Consider the following 16,982-nt stretch of genomic DNA (forward strand, 5'->3'; position numbering starts at 1 on the left):
ATACTTCTAAAATTAATCAATTTATAAGCCTAATAAATATTCTACAGATATTAATTGTTCACATTTCATTTTTTTTCTGTGGCTTTTGAGAGCTAACATTAAATATTTTTATCTCTACAGGAGGACAAAAAATGAATTGCTATTGGCTTAAGCTCACTTGGTAAATTTCATTACAACCCTTCTAAGTTTATCGAGTCTATTTATAGAGCCATCTTGCCTGTTAGGAATGTTAAGGTGGATAAACTTCTCACCTTTATGCACCAGACTCTATTTTTTCACCCAGTTGAACTCCTACAGATGGAACTAATGTAGTAAACTTCAGCCTAGGTTATGCCTGTGTGGTAGTGAGAACCCAGGACTCTAAATTTAAGAGATCTATAGTCTCCCTCTGATTATTTAACATTTATAAGACAGTACAGATGATACTGATTTTAAAAATTATTTGTCTTTAGTCAAATATAGTAAGCCACTAACATAGAATACTACTTCAAGAACCATTATGAACAAGGATAAGAAGATGAAAATACCTAACTGAATAACAAACTAAAATGTTGCATTTATTTCACCATCAATAGACAGGCACTACCTGCCTACTACGTACATATCATGGTTTCAGACATTTAGGGGAAAGGCAGGATGAAAAAAATCTGCCATGGACTCTAATGTATGATAGTCGAAACAGTTGCCTTTTTAGAGGGTTAATCTATTAAGCCAAAACAATAAGTATTATTTCATGTTAAATAAAAAAAGAATGGATCTAGAATGAGGTATGAGGTAATGATTCACTGTTCCCATAGAAAGCCTGTGTGATAGAGTTATAGCAAAAGCTGGAGCCCAAGATGGTTGCCCTAGGGAATCCAAACCTGCCTCAGAAAATGAAATAGAATATTACGTGAAATACAGATATGAAAATATTTGTGAATATCCCCAAACTAATGACACCTCCTACCTACAGTAAGTATCCCTAGAAGAATTACTTGATTGGCAATGGACTTCACTATGGCAGACAAACAGCTAGTATCAATAGAAACATTATTTGATAGACAATGGACTCTTGAGTTTGAGTAGTTTCAGTAGAATCTGTTTGCCTCAGTCTAAGGACAGGTTCTTTGAGATTAGATACCTAGGTTTACTACCTTCAGAACTGAAAGACAGAGCTCTCTGCTAAGCAGAGTCCTGCTCACCACCATGTTCTTCGAGCCAGAAGTTAGCTTCTCTGTCTCTTCTTTCTCAACCAGGCTGGATTTGGGAAATGGGTGCTAATAAGTTAGCATCTCCATTCCTTTAGCTGCTATTTATTGTACCAGGTTCTCTCAGTAACTTCCCACAGAGCAGGCAGCCTACTCTCTGCTCTGTGTAATTGTGCAGTAAGATATTATTGCTGCCACAGCAATAATGACCAAAATAGTAGTGGCGTAAACCAAATGAAAGTGTATTTCTGTCTTAGGCAATTACAGTCAGAGCACAAGCAGCCAAGGGTTCTATGGAATCAGAAACCTCAACTTTTCAATGTTGTTTCTCTGCCCTTCTCTCTTGGTCTCAGGTGGCTGGTCTAGCTTCTATTACCACATCTGTATTCCAGCTGACGTGAGGGGTAGGGCCTTCTTACAAAGGGCATGACCTGTAAGTTACATACATCATGTCCACTCACATCCCATTGGCCATAATCTAGCCATACAGCCACATCTAGCTGTAAGGGAGGTGGATAAATGTGCTTTTTATCTGGGTGGACATATGCCCAACTGAGACTTCCATTATTTTAGGGAAAAAATCGAACTCTTGAACTGGAAGGTTTTCTCCACCTCATCACAAAAAGCTCCAGAAGAAAATTACTTGGCTAAATACATTTTGCCTCAGTGACCAGAAGCTAAATGTATATAGAGAAAGAGTTCCAGCCGAATCAGGGGTACTTACACAGAAAAACTAAGATCATGTTCTTATACAACTATAGTAGTTGTCATGGCTTAGTTTGCTAAAAATCATTATCTTCCAATTATTCCACACACAATTTTCAGTACTTTTTGGAAGCAGCAGTAGTCTATACACTAGTTTTTGAGTTAACTTCTCCATCTTCTTGGGTCACTGACAGTCCTAAATAATGAATATTATGTCCCAAGGCACCTGTGGAATTAGTGCTGTATGGCTAGATCCATCCAGATCTAGCCATAACATAATAATATAATGTTTAGTAATTTTGAACAGCCTATGACTTACATGACTACTCTTAAAATGGTCCCCATTAGCTTAGCTAAGCATTCCTTTGCTAGGGAAAATTGTGTGGTGGTAAAAGAAGCTAAAGATTAATCTATGAAAAGGACACCTGTAATTTTTTCTTCCCACGGATGCTTCCCAACTTTGAAATAAAGCAGATCTATGTTTTGTTGATTCAAAGTTCACCAGTTCCTTTCTTTTTAATCTGTTGTTTATCCAGTTACTTCCACCTGGCTCCTTCAGTTTCCCTTTCCCTCACTCAGAAATACAGAACGCCTAGGGAGTCTTGTTTACTTTCTTAGACACCCTTTCATTTAACAACACTGCTATCCTTCAAAGCAGTCGATCTCTCCATTTCCTTCTGGTCAAATAAAATAATTTTATTTATTACTTTTTTTTGCATTGAGGACAAGTCAATCAGATTAAGCTGTCTCCTAAATTCTTTTGAGAAAGGCAAGTTGGCAGTCATGGTCATGGGCATCCCCTCATTCAAAACAGTTGTCTGCTTGTGTATCTGGAGAAACCTGCACAGTTTGCTGAGCTCATGGCATTTTACTGGGTTGTTTTAACTTAGCATGATATGTACAATATCTTGCCAGTAGCACCAATGAGAATTTTGTGGAGAGCCTGGTAGTTTTTTACGTTAACCTCTAATGTTACCTATCTCCCTCAAGCCCTGCTTTTATTTTCATCATCATTGTCCAATTCCCTTTCAGGAGTCTACTTTGAATCTCCCATTAATTTATTAAAATCCTGCAATTCTTTTTGCATTTATTGTTGGCCTGTGCAACCTCTAGGGAGTAACATGTTTACTGTCAAATATGTTAAAGTTTACTCTGTTTTAGTTCATCCTCCAGAGTATCTCCTATAAATTACAAAGAAAAGTCTTCTAGCTGTAACATTGAGGGATTTGATGGAATAAGTTCAGCTGGAGATTTCACAACACAATATTTAGCAGCTGCAAAGGAAAGGAAGACAAAGCTGCCAGGTTATCCCCAGGAAATCCCAAGACACATATTTTTAACATTTGCATTCTTATTTACATAAATTTGTATGTTTCATTCAAAAGGCACTGACTCCAATTATGTAAAATAAAACACTCGATTTCTCTTTATCTGACGGGTAGATAACCACATATTCTAGGCTTGCTGGCCTGTTGCCCAGAGTGATTTCTCTGGCTTCTTCCTCTCTGCTCCAAGAGTTTCTCCCCATTATGCCTACCCTCTCATCACAACCATTAGGGAAAAGAGTTATCATTTGGTTGTAGGATTTGAGTTGGCTCCAAAATATTGTTCTCTATTATGTGCTCTCATTGAAATCCTGTTTTCCAATTGTGGGTTTTCACAAGACACTCCCTTCCCCCTTCCCCCACAACAACAACAACAAATGCTGGTCCCTGATTCAGCTTGGAGAATCATTGTTTGGGTGGTGAAAATCCCATCTTGAGCCAGCTTTCAGTCTTACACTCAAAATTTCCCGGTAGTGAGGAAGATAGTTTGGATTCTGGGCAGATTAACCATAGGTTTCAACTATCCACCCCAAATGCTGCCTTCCATGGGCCCCTATAATTATAGGTTGACTCTGCTTACATTTTTTAGTGTCATTTCTCCCCTCCAGGTAGATGAATATCAGAGCTGACTGCAAAATAAATTCATTAGAGTAATTTATAGCAAGTATATTAAGCCCAGAAGCTAGAGCAATGAGAAAAGAGATCCAGAGCGTCCTTTGGGAGCGATCTCACTCAACCCAGAACAGTCCTGGTGACACCGTACAGAAAGCCCATCTGCTAACTCTGCCCCAGTGGGGAAGGAGCGCCTGAGAATCACACGGAGAGACAATATCACGGAACCATGGATGGTTATACTGTACTAAATTCACTTCCACTCTCTGAAAAGCATTTCAAAAAGCCACTCCCTAACATCCATATACTGCTGCTTCTGTTCCTCATCATGCCCAGGAAACCACGGAGTAAACTCAGGACCACATATTGAATTGAAATGAAATTTAGTCAAGCGACCCCTCAGGGATTCATTGACTTTTGACCTTTGCCTTTGAAAAGGCTTCTCTCCGTCTCCACAGACAAGCTGGTGATCTGTTTATGTTTAGAGGCTATATAAACAATGTCAAGATACAGGGGCTAGAGGGGACAGTCATGGAGGCAAGGCCGTGAATATTGGAACAGTTAGCAACACATTCGGTGACATCCAGGGTGTGTTTTGTTGTTGGTCGGTTGCTTTAATCTTTGGGAGAAAGGATATTCCTCTTACTGAAGTCAGCAGAGGGGAAGTGCAGACCTCACCAAACACAAAGTAGAGAAACACAGTCCTAAGAAACTTGGGTTGCTCCCCTGCTATGCCTGCAAAATGTCAGCCTCGCTGACAGCAGACAGGCGGCTTCTGCTTCACCCGGGATTTCACACCCCGCATACAGCTGCCTCGGCAGGACTTGTGGCCAAGGCAAAATTACCAGGAATTAGCTAGGAAAACAGATTCACTTCCTGTAAAAACTGCAAACCCCGCCCCCCTTCCCCCTACGCCCTGCCTCTGGTTCCACCCATGTATATCTATAGGAACACTATGTAAAGAATTTTTATTTGTTTGTTTTCGGCTTTTCCTGGCAGTGACTATGTTTCATACTAGATATTGGATTGTATGTGGTCCGGAGATGTACTGCAATAGCAAAGGACAGGAAGGTGGTGAGAATCCCAGGGACACTGTGGTCCTTCTGTTAAGGTATACCTGGAAGGTACGCTTGATCTACTCATCAGAGTTTGGTTTCTCTTTCTGAAATACAACACCTCCTTCTTCTATTTCTTGAGATAAGCAAATTGGGGATCTAGTTTCTCTAAGCTTACTAGTTAGCTTTTCATTTATTCATGTATTCAATTCATTTGCATAACTCCTTGAGTGCTTGAATACATAGTGGACAAAATAGGTAAAAAATTTTTTAAAACATTCCTGGCTCTTGTAGATTTATATTAAATTATTTAGGCAGGACGCGGTGGCTCACGTCTGTAATCCTAGCACTTTGGAAGGCTGAGGTGGGTGGATGGCCTGAGCTCAGGAGTTTGAGACCAGCCTGAACAACATGGCGAAACCCCATCTTTACTAAAAATACAAAAAATTAGCCAGGTGTGATGGCACATGCCTGTAGTTCCAGCTACTTGGGAAGCTGAGGCATGAGAATTGCTTAAACCCAGGAGGCGGAGGTTGCAGTGAACCAAGATCACACCACTGCACTCCAGCCTAGGCGACAGAGTGAGACTCTGACTCCAAAAATATATATATAAACAAACAAATTATTTTATCTTTGTAACAGCCCCATGAGGCAGATACCATTATGATGAGTTTTTGTTTGATTGGATCTTTTTTTTTTTTTTTTTAAACAGGGAACTTGCTCAAGTCACACAGCCCATGAATGGCAGACCTGTGACTTGAAGTCAGGTAGGTTGGCTTCAGAGAGCCCCACACTCTTCCTTTAGGGTGCTATGCTCCCCGATGGGACTGATGGCTGTGATTGCAGGTCCAGAACAGGAGCAGTTCAAGCATATACCTGTAGTTTCTAGAGGCAAAGTCTTTAAGTCAGCAAGATAGTTTAAAAGATAAATATTGTATAGTTAGTATTGTGGCTGATTTCCACATGAAGATGTCAGTGACTAAAAGCACCCTCTTTCTTATAAGTTTCCATAGGCAGAGGAAGGTGAATCAGAGTGGAGAGATCAGAAGAGTGAAGGAAGATGGGGAGGATGTCATTGGAATTGATGTGGAGGCAGACACTGAGGACAGGGACTCTCAGACCAAAGTTTTCTCAGGCTCAACATTTTGCCTGAGAAAGTCCTACTAAGGCCAACTAAATAGTACAAACTTTGAATTATATCAGTTACAATTTTATTGTTTCACTGAAATAGCTCAAGGCAAAAAAAATAACGGTCAATTGACTCGAATCATACTGTCTGATAAAAGTAGGTTCATTCTTACTTTGCCTATTGGCTTCTCAATCAGAGGGCTTGGAAAGCAAACTGGAGTTATACTGCCGTACATGGAAGGTTTCCATTGCTGTTCCTGCAAGAAAGGAAACACAGAAAGGGAAATTTCAGGGATGTGGCTGGCTTTCCTGCTGCATGGATCCATTTTCCTGTTACAACAGTGCCTCAAGCATTTCAACTTGATAGTTGTCACTTGAAATATTTGAGTCAGCATTTTTGCATGATCTCTTTAGTTTGCGGTCTGTGCAAACTCATTTAACCTTGTTCAGGGACACCATTTATGACATTTTTAAGGCATTAATACATGCATGTTGACATACATTCAGAATATGTTCACCTCTTAAGATATCTTCCTAGAACATGGATCAGACTACGTGAATCTTTTTAAAAATAACTTTACTAATATATCATTGCATAAAAACAATGACCTGGCCAGGCACGGTGGCCCATGCATTTAATCCTAGCACTTTGGGAAGCCAAGGTGGGCAGATCACTTGAGGTCAGGAGTTCAAAACCAACCTGGCCAACACAACGAAACCCTGTCTCTACTAAAAATACAAAAATTAGCCAGGTGTGTAATTCCAGCTACTCGGGAGGCCGAGGCAAGAAAATTGCTTGAACCAGGAGGCAGAGGTTGCAGTGTGCCGGGACTGTGCCACTGCACTCCAGCCTGGGCAACAGAGTAAGACTCCGTCTCAAAGCAAACAAACAAACAAACAAACAAACAAGTGACCTCATGTAACCCTCTGGTTTCCAAATCTTTGATGCCATATGGGATAATTTCCAAAGTACTCTACCTGCTATTTAGAGCCTTCCCAAAGAGTCTCTGCTTTTTCAGTTTTGATTCTGCCCTATGGTTTACCCTAAATCTCAAGTCACATTGGTCCATGTTATTTTCACGAATGTCTCCAATTTATGCTGTTCTGCTCATGATTCCTAAAATAACCTTTCTGCAATATCTGCCTGTGAATTCCTTCTTGTTCTATAAAGCCCAGCTCAAATTCCCTAGGAAACATTTCACTATTGTTCTCTACTTCTTACTAGAGTCAGAATAAATTTCTCCCTACCAAGTTCCGTGGTACTATTATTGGAGTGTGCCATGGTTTGAATGTGCACCCCATAAGTTCCTATGTCAGAAACATAATTACCATTGTAAAAATATTAAGAGATGAAGCCTTTAAGAAGTAACTAGTCTATCTGGGTTCTCCCCTCCTAAATAGATTAATGCTGTATTCAGGGGGATGTGTTAAGTTATCTTTGGAGTAGGCTCTTGATAAAAGAATAAGTTCAACTCCCGTTTTCTCTCTGTCTCATGTGCTCATTTCCTCTCACCTTCCACTATGGGAGGGCCCTCACCAGATACTGGTGCTATGGTCTTGGACTTTCCAGCCTCCAGAACCATGAGCCAAATAAATAGCTTCTCTGTATAAATTACCCAGTCTGTGGTATTCTGTTATAGCAGCAGAAAATTGATTAAGACAGAGTACTTGTCACTATCTGCTGTGAATGTGAGCTACAGAGGACAGAACTCATGCTTTAGTTACAATTTGTATACTTCACAATCTAAAACAGGTCTTATACAACATGCATGCTCTTCTTTTTCAGTTAATTTTTTCTTTTGTCAGCCAGATCTTTTTCTTTATATCTTTACTAATTTCTAAAATACCCCGCTAGATCCAGCTCTCTCCAACCTCCAGTCCCAATTCTCACTACACACATTCACCCACTTTTTTCAGTCTTAGTAGAGAAGACATCAAGAGACTTGCAACTGGGGGGGGAAAAACTTAATAGTAGGTACCAATAAACCCCATTAATTAAAAATGAACTTCAAAAATTAATCAACAAATATTGACCCATCCCCACCCACACTGTCCATTAATTGGCTTGTTTCTTGAGTAAAAGGAAGACTTTTTTTTTTTCCTGTGGACTTAGCAAGGAATGGAGTATGACCCTCTGGAATCTCTACTCCTGCTGTTACTAATTATCTTCCCCTCTTCCCCTAAGGCAAATTACTTGTACTCTCAACGAGGGTGGCCCTGTCTACAAATGTGGTTTGTGTTATTTACACACATCTCGCAGGGTATTTTGAGACTAATTGCAATGATATCTGTGGTCTAGAAAGGCAAAGTATAATTCCTGGGGAACAGGCCCTATAGTTTACCCTCAGGAGAAGCCATTCAAATCACTAACTTCTTCCCAGGGTCTGAAAACAAGGGTTATAGTTGGGTCCTGAGGGATGTGGATTTCTGTCCATTAGGAGTTAAAGTGAGACTAGCAACTCATTTCACAGGTCATGTTCCAGCCATCAAAGAGTGATTACCATCAAACCCCACTGGCACAGGTCCCAACAATATTAGGGAATGCACGAATGAAAGTTTCAAAGGATACCATTACCAACTCCCGCCTTCCAAAGATAAAAAGATACTGAATGGCACCAGAGAAAAAGCCAAAATATATCAACTTAAGGTTGTAACTTTTAAAAAATGAAAATAACTGTTCAGTATTGATGATTGTGAAACATGATTCTGTTTCAAGGAAGTCAATCTGCAGAGGCAGTAGATGAATCTGAAGAACTCTGCCCTTTACTCTGAGGCTCCTCCAGTTGCTATGGCAACATGTAACTAGTTTTCTTAGGGTGTTATGCAGCCTGATTTTCTTTAGACCAAACATTCCCCTGATACATTTACACTGGGTATACCTAAGACCAAAACAACCCAGCAGTTGCAAAGCATAGATTTCTTACTTATACATTATTTACTTGGTGGGAAAACATAAGTCGGGGCCACACATAAAAGGGAACTTCTGAAACAGTGGGTTCATAGGCAAAACACAGAGCAATGAGGGACATATAGTTATTATTAAATAGCATTTCCCTTTTCCCATCCCCCATCCTCATTTCAGGCTTTTCCCACCTACAGAGTTTTGTATGTACTATGTGTGTGTGTATATATATGTATTAGAGATGTGGTGCATATGTATGTACACACACACACAGTCTGGGTGACTGATACTTAACAGTGTTTCACACTAACTCACCATTTGCTGAATGTGGGGGTGTGGGTGCTGAGGATGAACTTGGAATAAGGAGACTAGCAGGGAATTAGAGAAAAGTTGTTGAAGCCTCAGGCAAACCAGGCATCCTCTCCAGATCTCTGGAAAATGAGGGTAATTGTCCCCTTATCATCTTCCCATAATAACTTCAGAGCTACAGAACTCCAAAAAGTGACAGAACTTCTCAGAAATCTCTACATGAAAGGTATCTGGTGTTACCTTTCCAGATTGGACCCTTAAAAGGAGACCAAAGAAGTTGTTATGGCCTGACCTGTAATTACTACCTTCAATGTTTATCCTGATGCCTGAAACATAAGCGCAACTTCTGGTGCAAAAGGAAAGCGATAATCAAGGTTTTTAAGGAATAAAGATGTGAGGATCATCTGGCAAGCTCAGCTAGTTGATTGAGCAGTGGGATCAGAACAAGTGGCATCTGCTTAAGGCTGAGTCACCAGGCAGCCCAAATTATCCTAATAATTCTGAAAGAAAGAATGCCTCCTCTTGCAGAAGTCTTGATTTCATATTCCATATAAAGCAAGGATGTTCACATCCATCCAATGCCTGCCCCTCCTCCCCACACCTCAAAGCTAGTAACAGTGTGTTCTGTTTTGAGATGGAAGCAGATTCTACCTTAAAGATTGCCATTCCCCTCTGCAACCTCACCCTGTCACTCATTATTTAAGGAGCAAAAATAACTGCACCCTGTATCGGTAGAGGGCTTTCCACAAACTGATGACAAAGCACTTTGGTTGCTCCTCACACTGCTCAAAGGCTACAAGCTCTTTCTGGGGCCTAGGATATGGAGGGAGCTGTGACCTTTCAAATACTCAGAGGAAATAGAGGAGAAAGAAAATTCCTAAAAGGGGATGTGATGTAGATAATCACCACTGTCCTGGCCCCTGCTCTCTCTGGCCCCTCAACCTGGTTGTTGAGACAAACCAACAGGGATTTGCGCTGGTCCCTCCCATCACAGCTGGAGTTCCTTCCTTGGAAGGGTCAAGCACACAGACAGACATAAAGCTGAGGCGGCCTTGGGAAGGGAGGAGAACTGGGTGGAGGGCGATTAAATGTTGACTCACTGAGGCTTGACCAGACTTCCTCCCTTTTCTACGCTCGAGTACAGTTTTTGATGAACTTAAGTAAACTGTGCATACTGCTACACTTTCTTCCTTCCTTTTGGGCTATTATCACAGGCTTGCCAGCAGAAAGAAGGTCACAGGGGAGAATAAACTCACAAGCATTCTGGGTTTTCCGTTTATTTTGGCAGGATCTTGTTAGAGCCTGACCTGCTAATGTGTTCTTCAGCACCTCCCTCAGTACCCATTTCCCTTGAATGTTCTGCTAAATTTTTGCCTTTAAATTTCTGTTGCCTGGTGGTTTTACATGCTGATTTTTAAAATGTCCCTTGTGCGGTTACCTTCCTTCCCCATGTTTCATGCATCTTCAGCACCACCTGTACTTACCACAAGGCTACAATTACAAAGAACATTAAAACAAGAAACACTGCACATTAATGGGACTTCTGAAAGAAGACGGCACATTCCCTTCACCATACTCACATATCTTGGAGTTTTCTGCCAGGCTTTATCCAAATGCATGTGTTTTAAGCTGTAACACCACTTTGTATTAACCTCTTGTATCCACTTAGCATCACATATTACATATTTTTGTCTTGTTGCATAGTCTCTAGAGTTGTAATATTTAGTAACTATAAAATGTTCCATCAACATAGACTATAATGTATTTTATATCTTGATATATATTTTTATCATTTCCATTTTCTCCCTGTAATTACATATGCTTTTATTTTTGTCTTTTGAGTCATTTCTTTAGAATATATTTCTAGAATATATTCTTTAGAACATATTTCTTTAGAATATAATTCTAGAATATAGAACATATTTCTATATTTCTAGAATAAGATTTCTAGGCCAAAAATATAGACATTTTTATGGCTCTTTTTATTTACTATCCAATTATTGCTTTTCCAAAGGATGGAACTGGTTTATACAGCTATCTCTAATATATACACATATGTACTATATATGTGTATATATACATATGTACATGTGTACTATATATGTATATATATTAAAGGTATAGTACATAAGTATGTACTATATATATGTATTTAGAGATATAGTACATATGTATGTACACACACACATCCAACTCTTTTTCTTAACAGCAAATCCCTGAGGAACTGCCATCATCAACCTTGTATTTATAAGTAAGAACACTAAACACCACAGAGGTGAAGTAACTCAGTGTCAGATGACCAATGTCCCTTTTATAGGCTTCACTGGCTTCAAGTGCCTAGACCCAATATGTTCCTGGTTTCAATGAGTAATCACTGACTATGTCTCTATCCTGTAATTTCTTAAGCTTGTGTCACAGTGAGACAGTGAGCATGGAGTAGGAAATATGTCAACTCCATAGCTTACTACCTTTGAGACCATGAGTAAGTTAATGAGCCTTGCTAAGCCTCAGTTTCCCCAAATGTAAAATGGGATAATATCTATATCATAGGCTTGTTTGGAGGACTTTAAAATTCAGACCAGCAAATAAACTTACATAATAAGTGCTACTATTATTTTTCATGTTAATAAAAAACATTCTCTTGTTAGTCTTCCCTGGTGCCTTCTTCAGAGTAGAATACAAGGTATCAGTGAATCTCTATTATAATGTAATAAATAGATTTCCTCCCCTACTGTCAATCAGCAAATATTTTCTAAGTACTGTAACTTAGCTCTTTGCTAATTTTATAAGAATTTTATATAAAAATATTTTTTATAATTAATATAACAATTTATAGAAACGTAAATAAGCTAGAAGTATTCCCTTCAGGAACAGGAACAGGACAAGGATGCCCACTCTCACCACTCTTTTTCAACATAGTACTGGAAATCCTAATCAGAGAAATCAGACAATATAAAGAAATAAAAGGTATACAAATAGGAAAAGAACAAGTCAAATTCTCTCTCTTTGCTGACAATATGGTTCTATGCCTAGAAAAACCTGAAGACTCTACCAAAAGGCTTCTACAACTGATAAGTGACTTCAGTAAAATTTTAGGCTACAAAATGGATGTACAAAAATCAGTAGCATTTCTATACACCAATAATGTTCAAGCTGAGAGCCAGATCAAGAACACAATCCCATTTACAATAGCCATAAAAAATAATAAAATACCTAGGAATACATCTAACCAAGGTGGTGAAAGATCTCTACAAGGAGAACTACAAAACACTGCTGAAATAAATCATGGATGGCACAAATAAATGGAAAAACATTCCATGCTTATGGGTTTCAAGAATCAATACTATTAAAATGGCCATACTGCCCAAAGCAATCTACAGATTTAACACTATTCCTATCAAACTAACAATGTCATTTTTTGCAGGAATAGAAAAAAATTATTCTAAAATTCATATGGAACCAAACAAGAGCCTGATTAGCCAAGAAAATTCTAAGCAAAAAGAATAAAGCTGGAGGCATCACCTTACCCAACTTCAAACTACGATGTACAGCTACAGTAACCAAAAGAGCATGGTATTAGTACAAAAACAGAAACATAAACAGACCAGTGGAACAGAACAGAGAACTCAGAAATAAAGCTGCACACCTATGAACATCTGATCTTGGATAAAATTGAGAAAAATAAGCAATAGGGAAAGGATTCCCTATTCAATAAATGGTACTGGGATAACTGGCTAGCTATATGCAGAAGAATGAAACTGGACCCTACCTTTCACCATATACAAAACTCAAAATGGGTTAAATATTTAAATGTAAGACCCCAAACTATAAGAATCCTAGAAGAAAACCTAGTAAACACCATTCTGGACATTGACCTTGGCAAAGACTTCATGACTAAGTCATTAAAAGCAATTGCAACAAAAGCAAAACTTGACAAGTGGGGTCTAATTAAACTAAAGAGCTTCTGCACAACAAATGAAACTATCAACAGAGTAAAGAGACAACCTACAGAATGACAGAAAAGACTCACAAACTATCTGACAGAAGTCTAATACCCAGAATCTTTAAAAAACTTAATTCAATAATCAAAAACTGAATAACCCCATTAAAAAGTAGACAAAAGACAGGAACAGACACTTCTCAAAAGAAGACATACAAGTGACCCACAAACATATGACAAAATGTTCAGCATCACTAATCATCAGAGAAATGTAAATCAAAACCACAAAGAGATACCATCTCACACCAGTCAGATGGCTATTATTAAAAGTCAATAAACAAGTGCTGACAGGGCTGTGGGGAAAAGGGAACGCTTATATACTGTTGTTGGGAATGCAAATTAGTTCAGCCACTGTGGAAAGCAGATTGGAGACTTCTCAAAGATCTTAAAACAGAACTAACTACCATTCGACCCAGTAATCCCTTACTGAGTCTATATCCAAAGGAAAATAAATGATTCTACTAAAAAGACACATGAACACATATGTTCATTGCAGCATTATTCACAATAGCAAAGACATGCGATCAGCTTGGGTGCCGGTCAACAGCTGCCTGGATAAAGAAAATATGGTACCTATACAACATGGAATACTACACAGTCATAAAAAGAATGAAATCATGTCCTTTGCAGCAACATGGATGTAGCTGGAGGCCATTATCCTAAACAAATTAACACAGGAACAGAAAACCAAATACCACATGTTCTCACTTACAAGTGGGAGCTAAACATTAGGTACTCATGGAAATAAAGATAGAAACAACCGACATCGGGGACCACTAGAGTGGGGAGAGTGGAAGGAGGGCAGAGGCTGGAAAACTACATATGGGATACTATGCTTATTACCTGGATGATAAGGTCATTTTTACCCCCAAACTTCAGCATCATGCAATACACCCATGTATCAAACCTGCACATGTACCCCTGAATCTAAAAGTTGAAATTATTTTTTAAATGCTTAAATAAAAATCATAACAATTAAAAAAATTACAAAAGGTACAAAATAGATTATTTAGAAGTTTATTAAATAGTTTAAATGAGTATGTTTACTTTTAAATTGTAAACATATCCAATACTTTTCTATTATAAATCATAATTATAAATATACTTTTAAAACTCATTTAAAATAAAACATACAATGAAAGCTTCAACAATGAACAAATATTTTAAATGTTTTTTTAAAGTAACCGATGGAGTTAATAAAATAAGCATAGGCTTATAAAAGTAAGTGCTTATGAAATACATTTATGTCTGCTTCTAAGGACCTTATAAATAAGATAATGATATAGTGAAAAGCACATTGTTGGCCTTGTAGTCTGAAGATCTGAATTTGAAAACTGGCTTTGACACTTACTTGATATGTAACCTCTTTGTGGCTCATTTTTTCAGCAATAAAAAGTATAGTATATAATTTGTTTTTATTTTATTTTATTTTTTATAAAAAGGAAGATCCAATCTTCTTTGTTTGTCTGAAAACAATCAACAGTCTTTTATACATCTCTTTGGAATGTCAAACCATGACATGTGATATTACAGCACAAGATAGTCCATTCACTTGTATGACATAAACTCTAGTATTCTATAGGCGCTTGGAAAAGTAAGAAGGGAAATGAAAATAGGAAGTCATCTATTCAGACATGTGAAAGCATCACATAGAAGAAGAAATAATTTTCCATAGTTCCAATATATCACTGGAGGTCAACTTCATACACAAAATCCCAGAACTATGAGGTCCAAACAGCTCACAACAGTGCTTTCAACAACAGGGGAAGAGGGAGGCAGGGATGCTGTGACCTGCATCTCTGCAAGTGGGAACTGCTTGAGACTGGCAGCAAATTTGGGAAAAGGTATTAATGGATAAGAGGCATTTTATGGGTTAAATTATTTTCCCTCCAAGTTCATATGTCTTTACTCTCAGTACCTCAGAATATGACAAATATTAATATGACTGTATTTGGATGTAGGATCATTGAAGAGGTAATTAATTAAAATGAGGTCATTAGGGTGGGCCCTAATCCAATTTGACTGGTGTCCTCATAAGAAGGGGAGATTAGTGTACAGATATGTACAGAAGAAAGACTGTGTGAAGACTTGGGGAAAGAACAGACATCCGCAAGGCTTCAGGAGGAACCAATACAGCCCACGCCTTGATCTCAGACTTTTAGCCTTCAGAAATGTGAGGGGAAATAATTCTATTGCTTGAGATCCCCAGTCTGTGGTACTATGTTATGGTAGCCCTAACCAACAAATGCAAGGCATCCTAGAAAAAAAAAAAAAAAAGGAGCTTCAATATTGGTGAAAAGGTTTCAGGGCAGAAGGTAGTCAGTGTAGGAAAGGTTTTCCAGTGAACTGGGGAGAGGGTGTTGCAGTGACCAGTGACAAAGCAGATGCAGACATCTGAAGGGGTGGGGTTCTGCATGGCCGTGCTGAGCAGGCACTGGGGATATCTTATGCCTTTACCCTCAAGGAGCTCCCCAAAGTGTAGTTGGGGAAAGTTGTGAAAAAATTATATTTAAAAGAAGTGGTACATATTAAGGCTAGAGGTATGCAGAAGATGCAGGGGGACCAAAAGGAGGAGCATCTAACACACCTGGGAGAGGAACCCCCTGTTGCTGGGAGGTTTCCAGGAGGAGGTGGTCCTGGAGCTGAGTATAAGGGGACAGAATAAAAGCTAGGTGACAATGAAGTGGTGTGGGATGGGAGAGGATGGCAGATCTGAGGATATGAAAAGAGATGTATGCTGTTTGAGGAGGAGGAAATCTCACGAGTGCAAAAAAAGATGTATGGAATAAAAATAACTGCTGAGTTTTTTGTGAACCACAAATAACCTGGTGCTGTTAGATCTTCCCAAGTGAGACTAGGATGGTGAGAGATGGTGCAGGAAAGAACCACAAGGCAAGAACCACAAAATTCTTTTAACAATGTTTCAGTGGATTTCCTTAGTGAAGAGGAGGATACGTTTGAGGGGATGAAAGACTGGAAACCAGGCAACTATTTAGGATGCTGGTACCACAACCAGGAAAGGTAGGCTAATGTCTGGATATTGGCACTAGCAAAGTAGCAGAAAGACTAGAAAGGAGGGGATAGACTGAAGAAATCATCAGAACTTATCCATTGGTTGGAAATAGAGGTGGCGCTAGAAAGGATTACTGGCAGGTTTCTAGGAAGTGGAGGAGTGAGGAAGTGCACCTAAGAGTACAGAATCTTCCTAGGATTACAAGAAAAGGGAAGGACATGGTAAGAGTGCAGATGACAGGCAAAGAGAGACAGTTAATTTAGGTTAGGGTATCGCTCAGAACCAAAAGTCACAAAGAGCATTCACCACTTTTGAGCTCTGCTTTTAAATGTATTATTCTTTGGTGTACCTTTTGCAGTACATTTTGACCTTAACCTGTCTTCCTATCTCAACTTTAACTTTTTGTTACAGCTAAAATTTTCTACCGTCTCCCATGCATACATTATACTGATTTATCCCTCTGTTCCTTCTCATGCCTTCATCTCCCCTTCTCATTGGTCCTGGCTCCACCATCTACTACTCGCAGAGACTTGGGCACGTTGCTACACCTTTCCAAACCTTAAACCTCCTCATACACCAAGTGGAGATACTACTAATGACCACTGGGAGAGGTTGTTGTGTAGATTAAATGAAATAAACACAGGGTTCCACTGGAACACAGGAACAAAGCTCTAACCCAGACTTGAAGGTAGAGGGAGTGAGGGTTAGGGAAATCAATAAATCTTTATAGAAGTGGTAACTCC

At 39.0% G+C, this 16,982-nt stretch overlaps 1 protein-coding gene and 2 long non-coding RNA genes across 11 annotated transcripts in view; 2 read left to right on the plus strand and 1 right to left on the minus strand.

The window, feature by feature from the left end:
* The window catches only part of LOC105463327 (RasGEF domain family member 1B), a 789,062-nt gene that overhangs the window by 174,756 nt on the left and 597,324 nt on the right, over positions 1–16,982 (minus strand). For 7 of the 8 annotated variants that reach the window (XM_071093572.1, XM_071093568.1, XM_071093569.1 and 4 more), the window contains one exon: positions 6,189–6,272. The exons of the other annotated variant lie outside the window; for it this stretch is intronic. In XM_071093572.1, the coding sequence (XP_070949673.1) occupies positions 6,189–6,251 (63 nt within the window). In that variant the 5' untranslated portion in view covers positions 6,252–6,272. The remainder of the gene's footprint in view (positions 1–6,188; positions 6,273–16,982) is intronic. 8 annotated transcript variants of the gene reach the window in all.
* Positions 1–16,982, plus strand: part of LOC139362413 (uncharacterized) — a 92,723-nt gene that overhangs the window by 47,224 nt on the left and 28,517 nt on the right. The window lies entirely within an intron of this gene.
* Positions 4,740–14,608, plus strand: LOC139362414 (uncharacterized). The gene is made up of 3 exons (XR_011621284.1): positions 4,740–4,956; positions 5,600–5,654; positions 12,651–14,608. It is a non-coding gene; the product is annotated as an uncharacterized lncRNA (long non-coding RNA).

Source organism: Macaca nemestrina, chromosome 3 (genome assembly GCF_043159975.1).
Source record: "Macaca nemestrina isolate mMacNem1 chromosome 3, mMacNem.hap1, whole genome shotgun sequence".
Classification (NCBI taxonomy): Eukaryota; Metazoa; Chordata; class Mammalia; order Primates; family Cercopithecidae; genus Macaca; species Macaca nemestrina.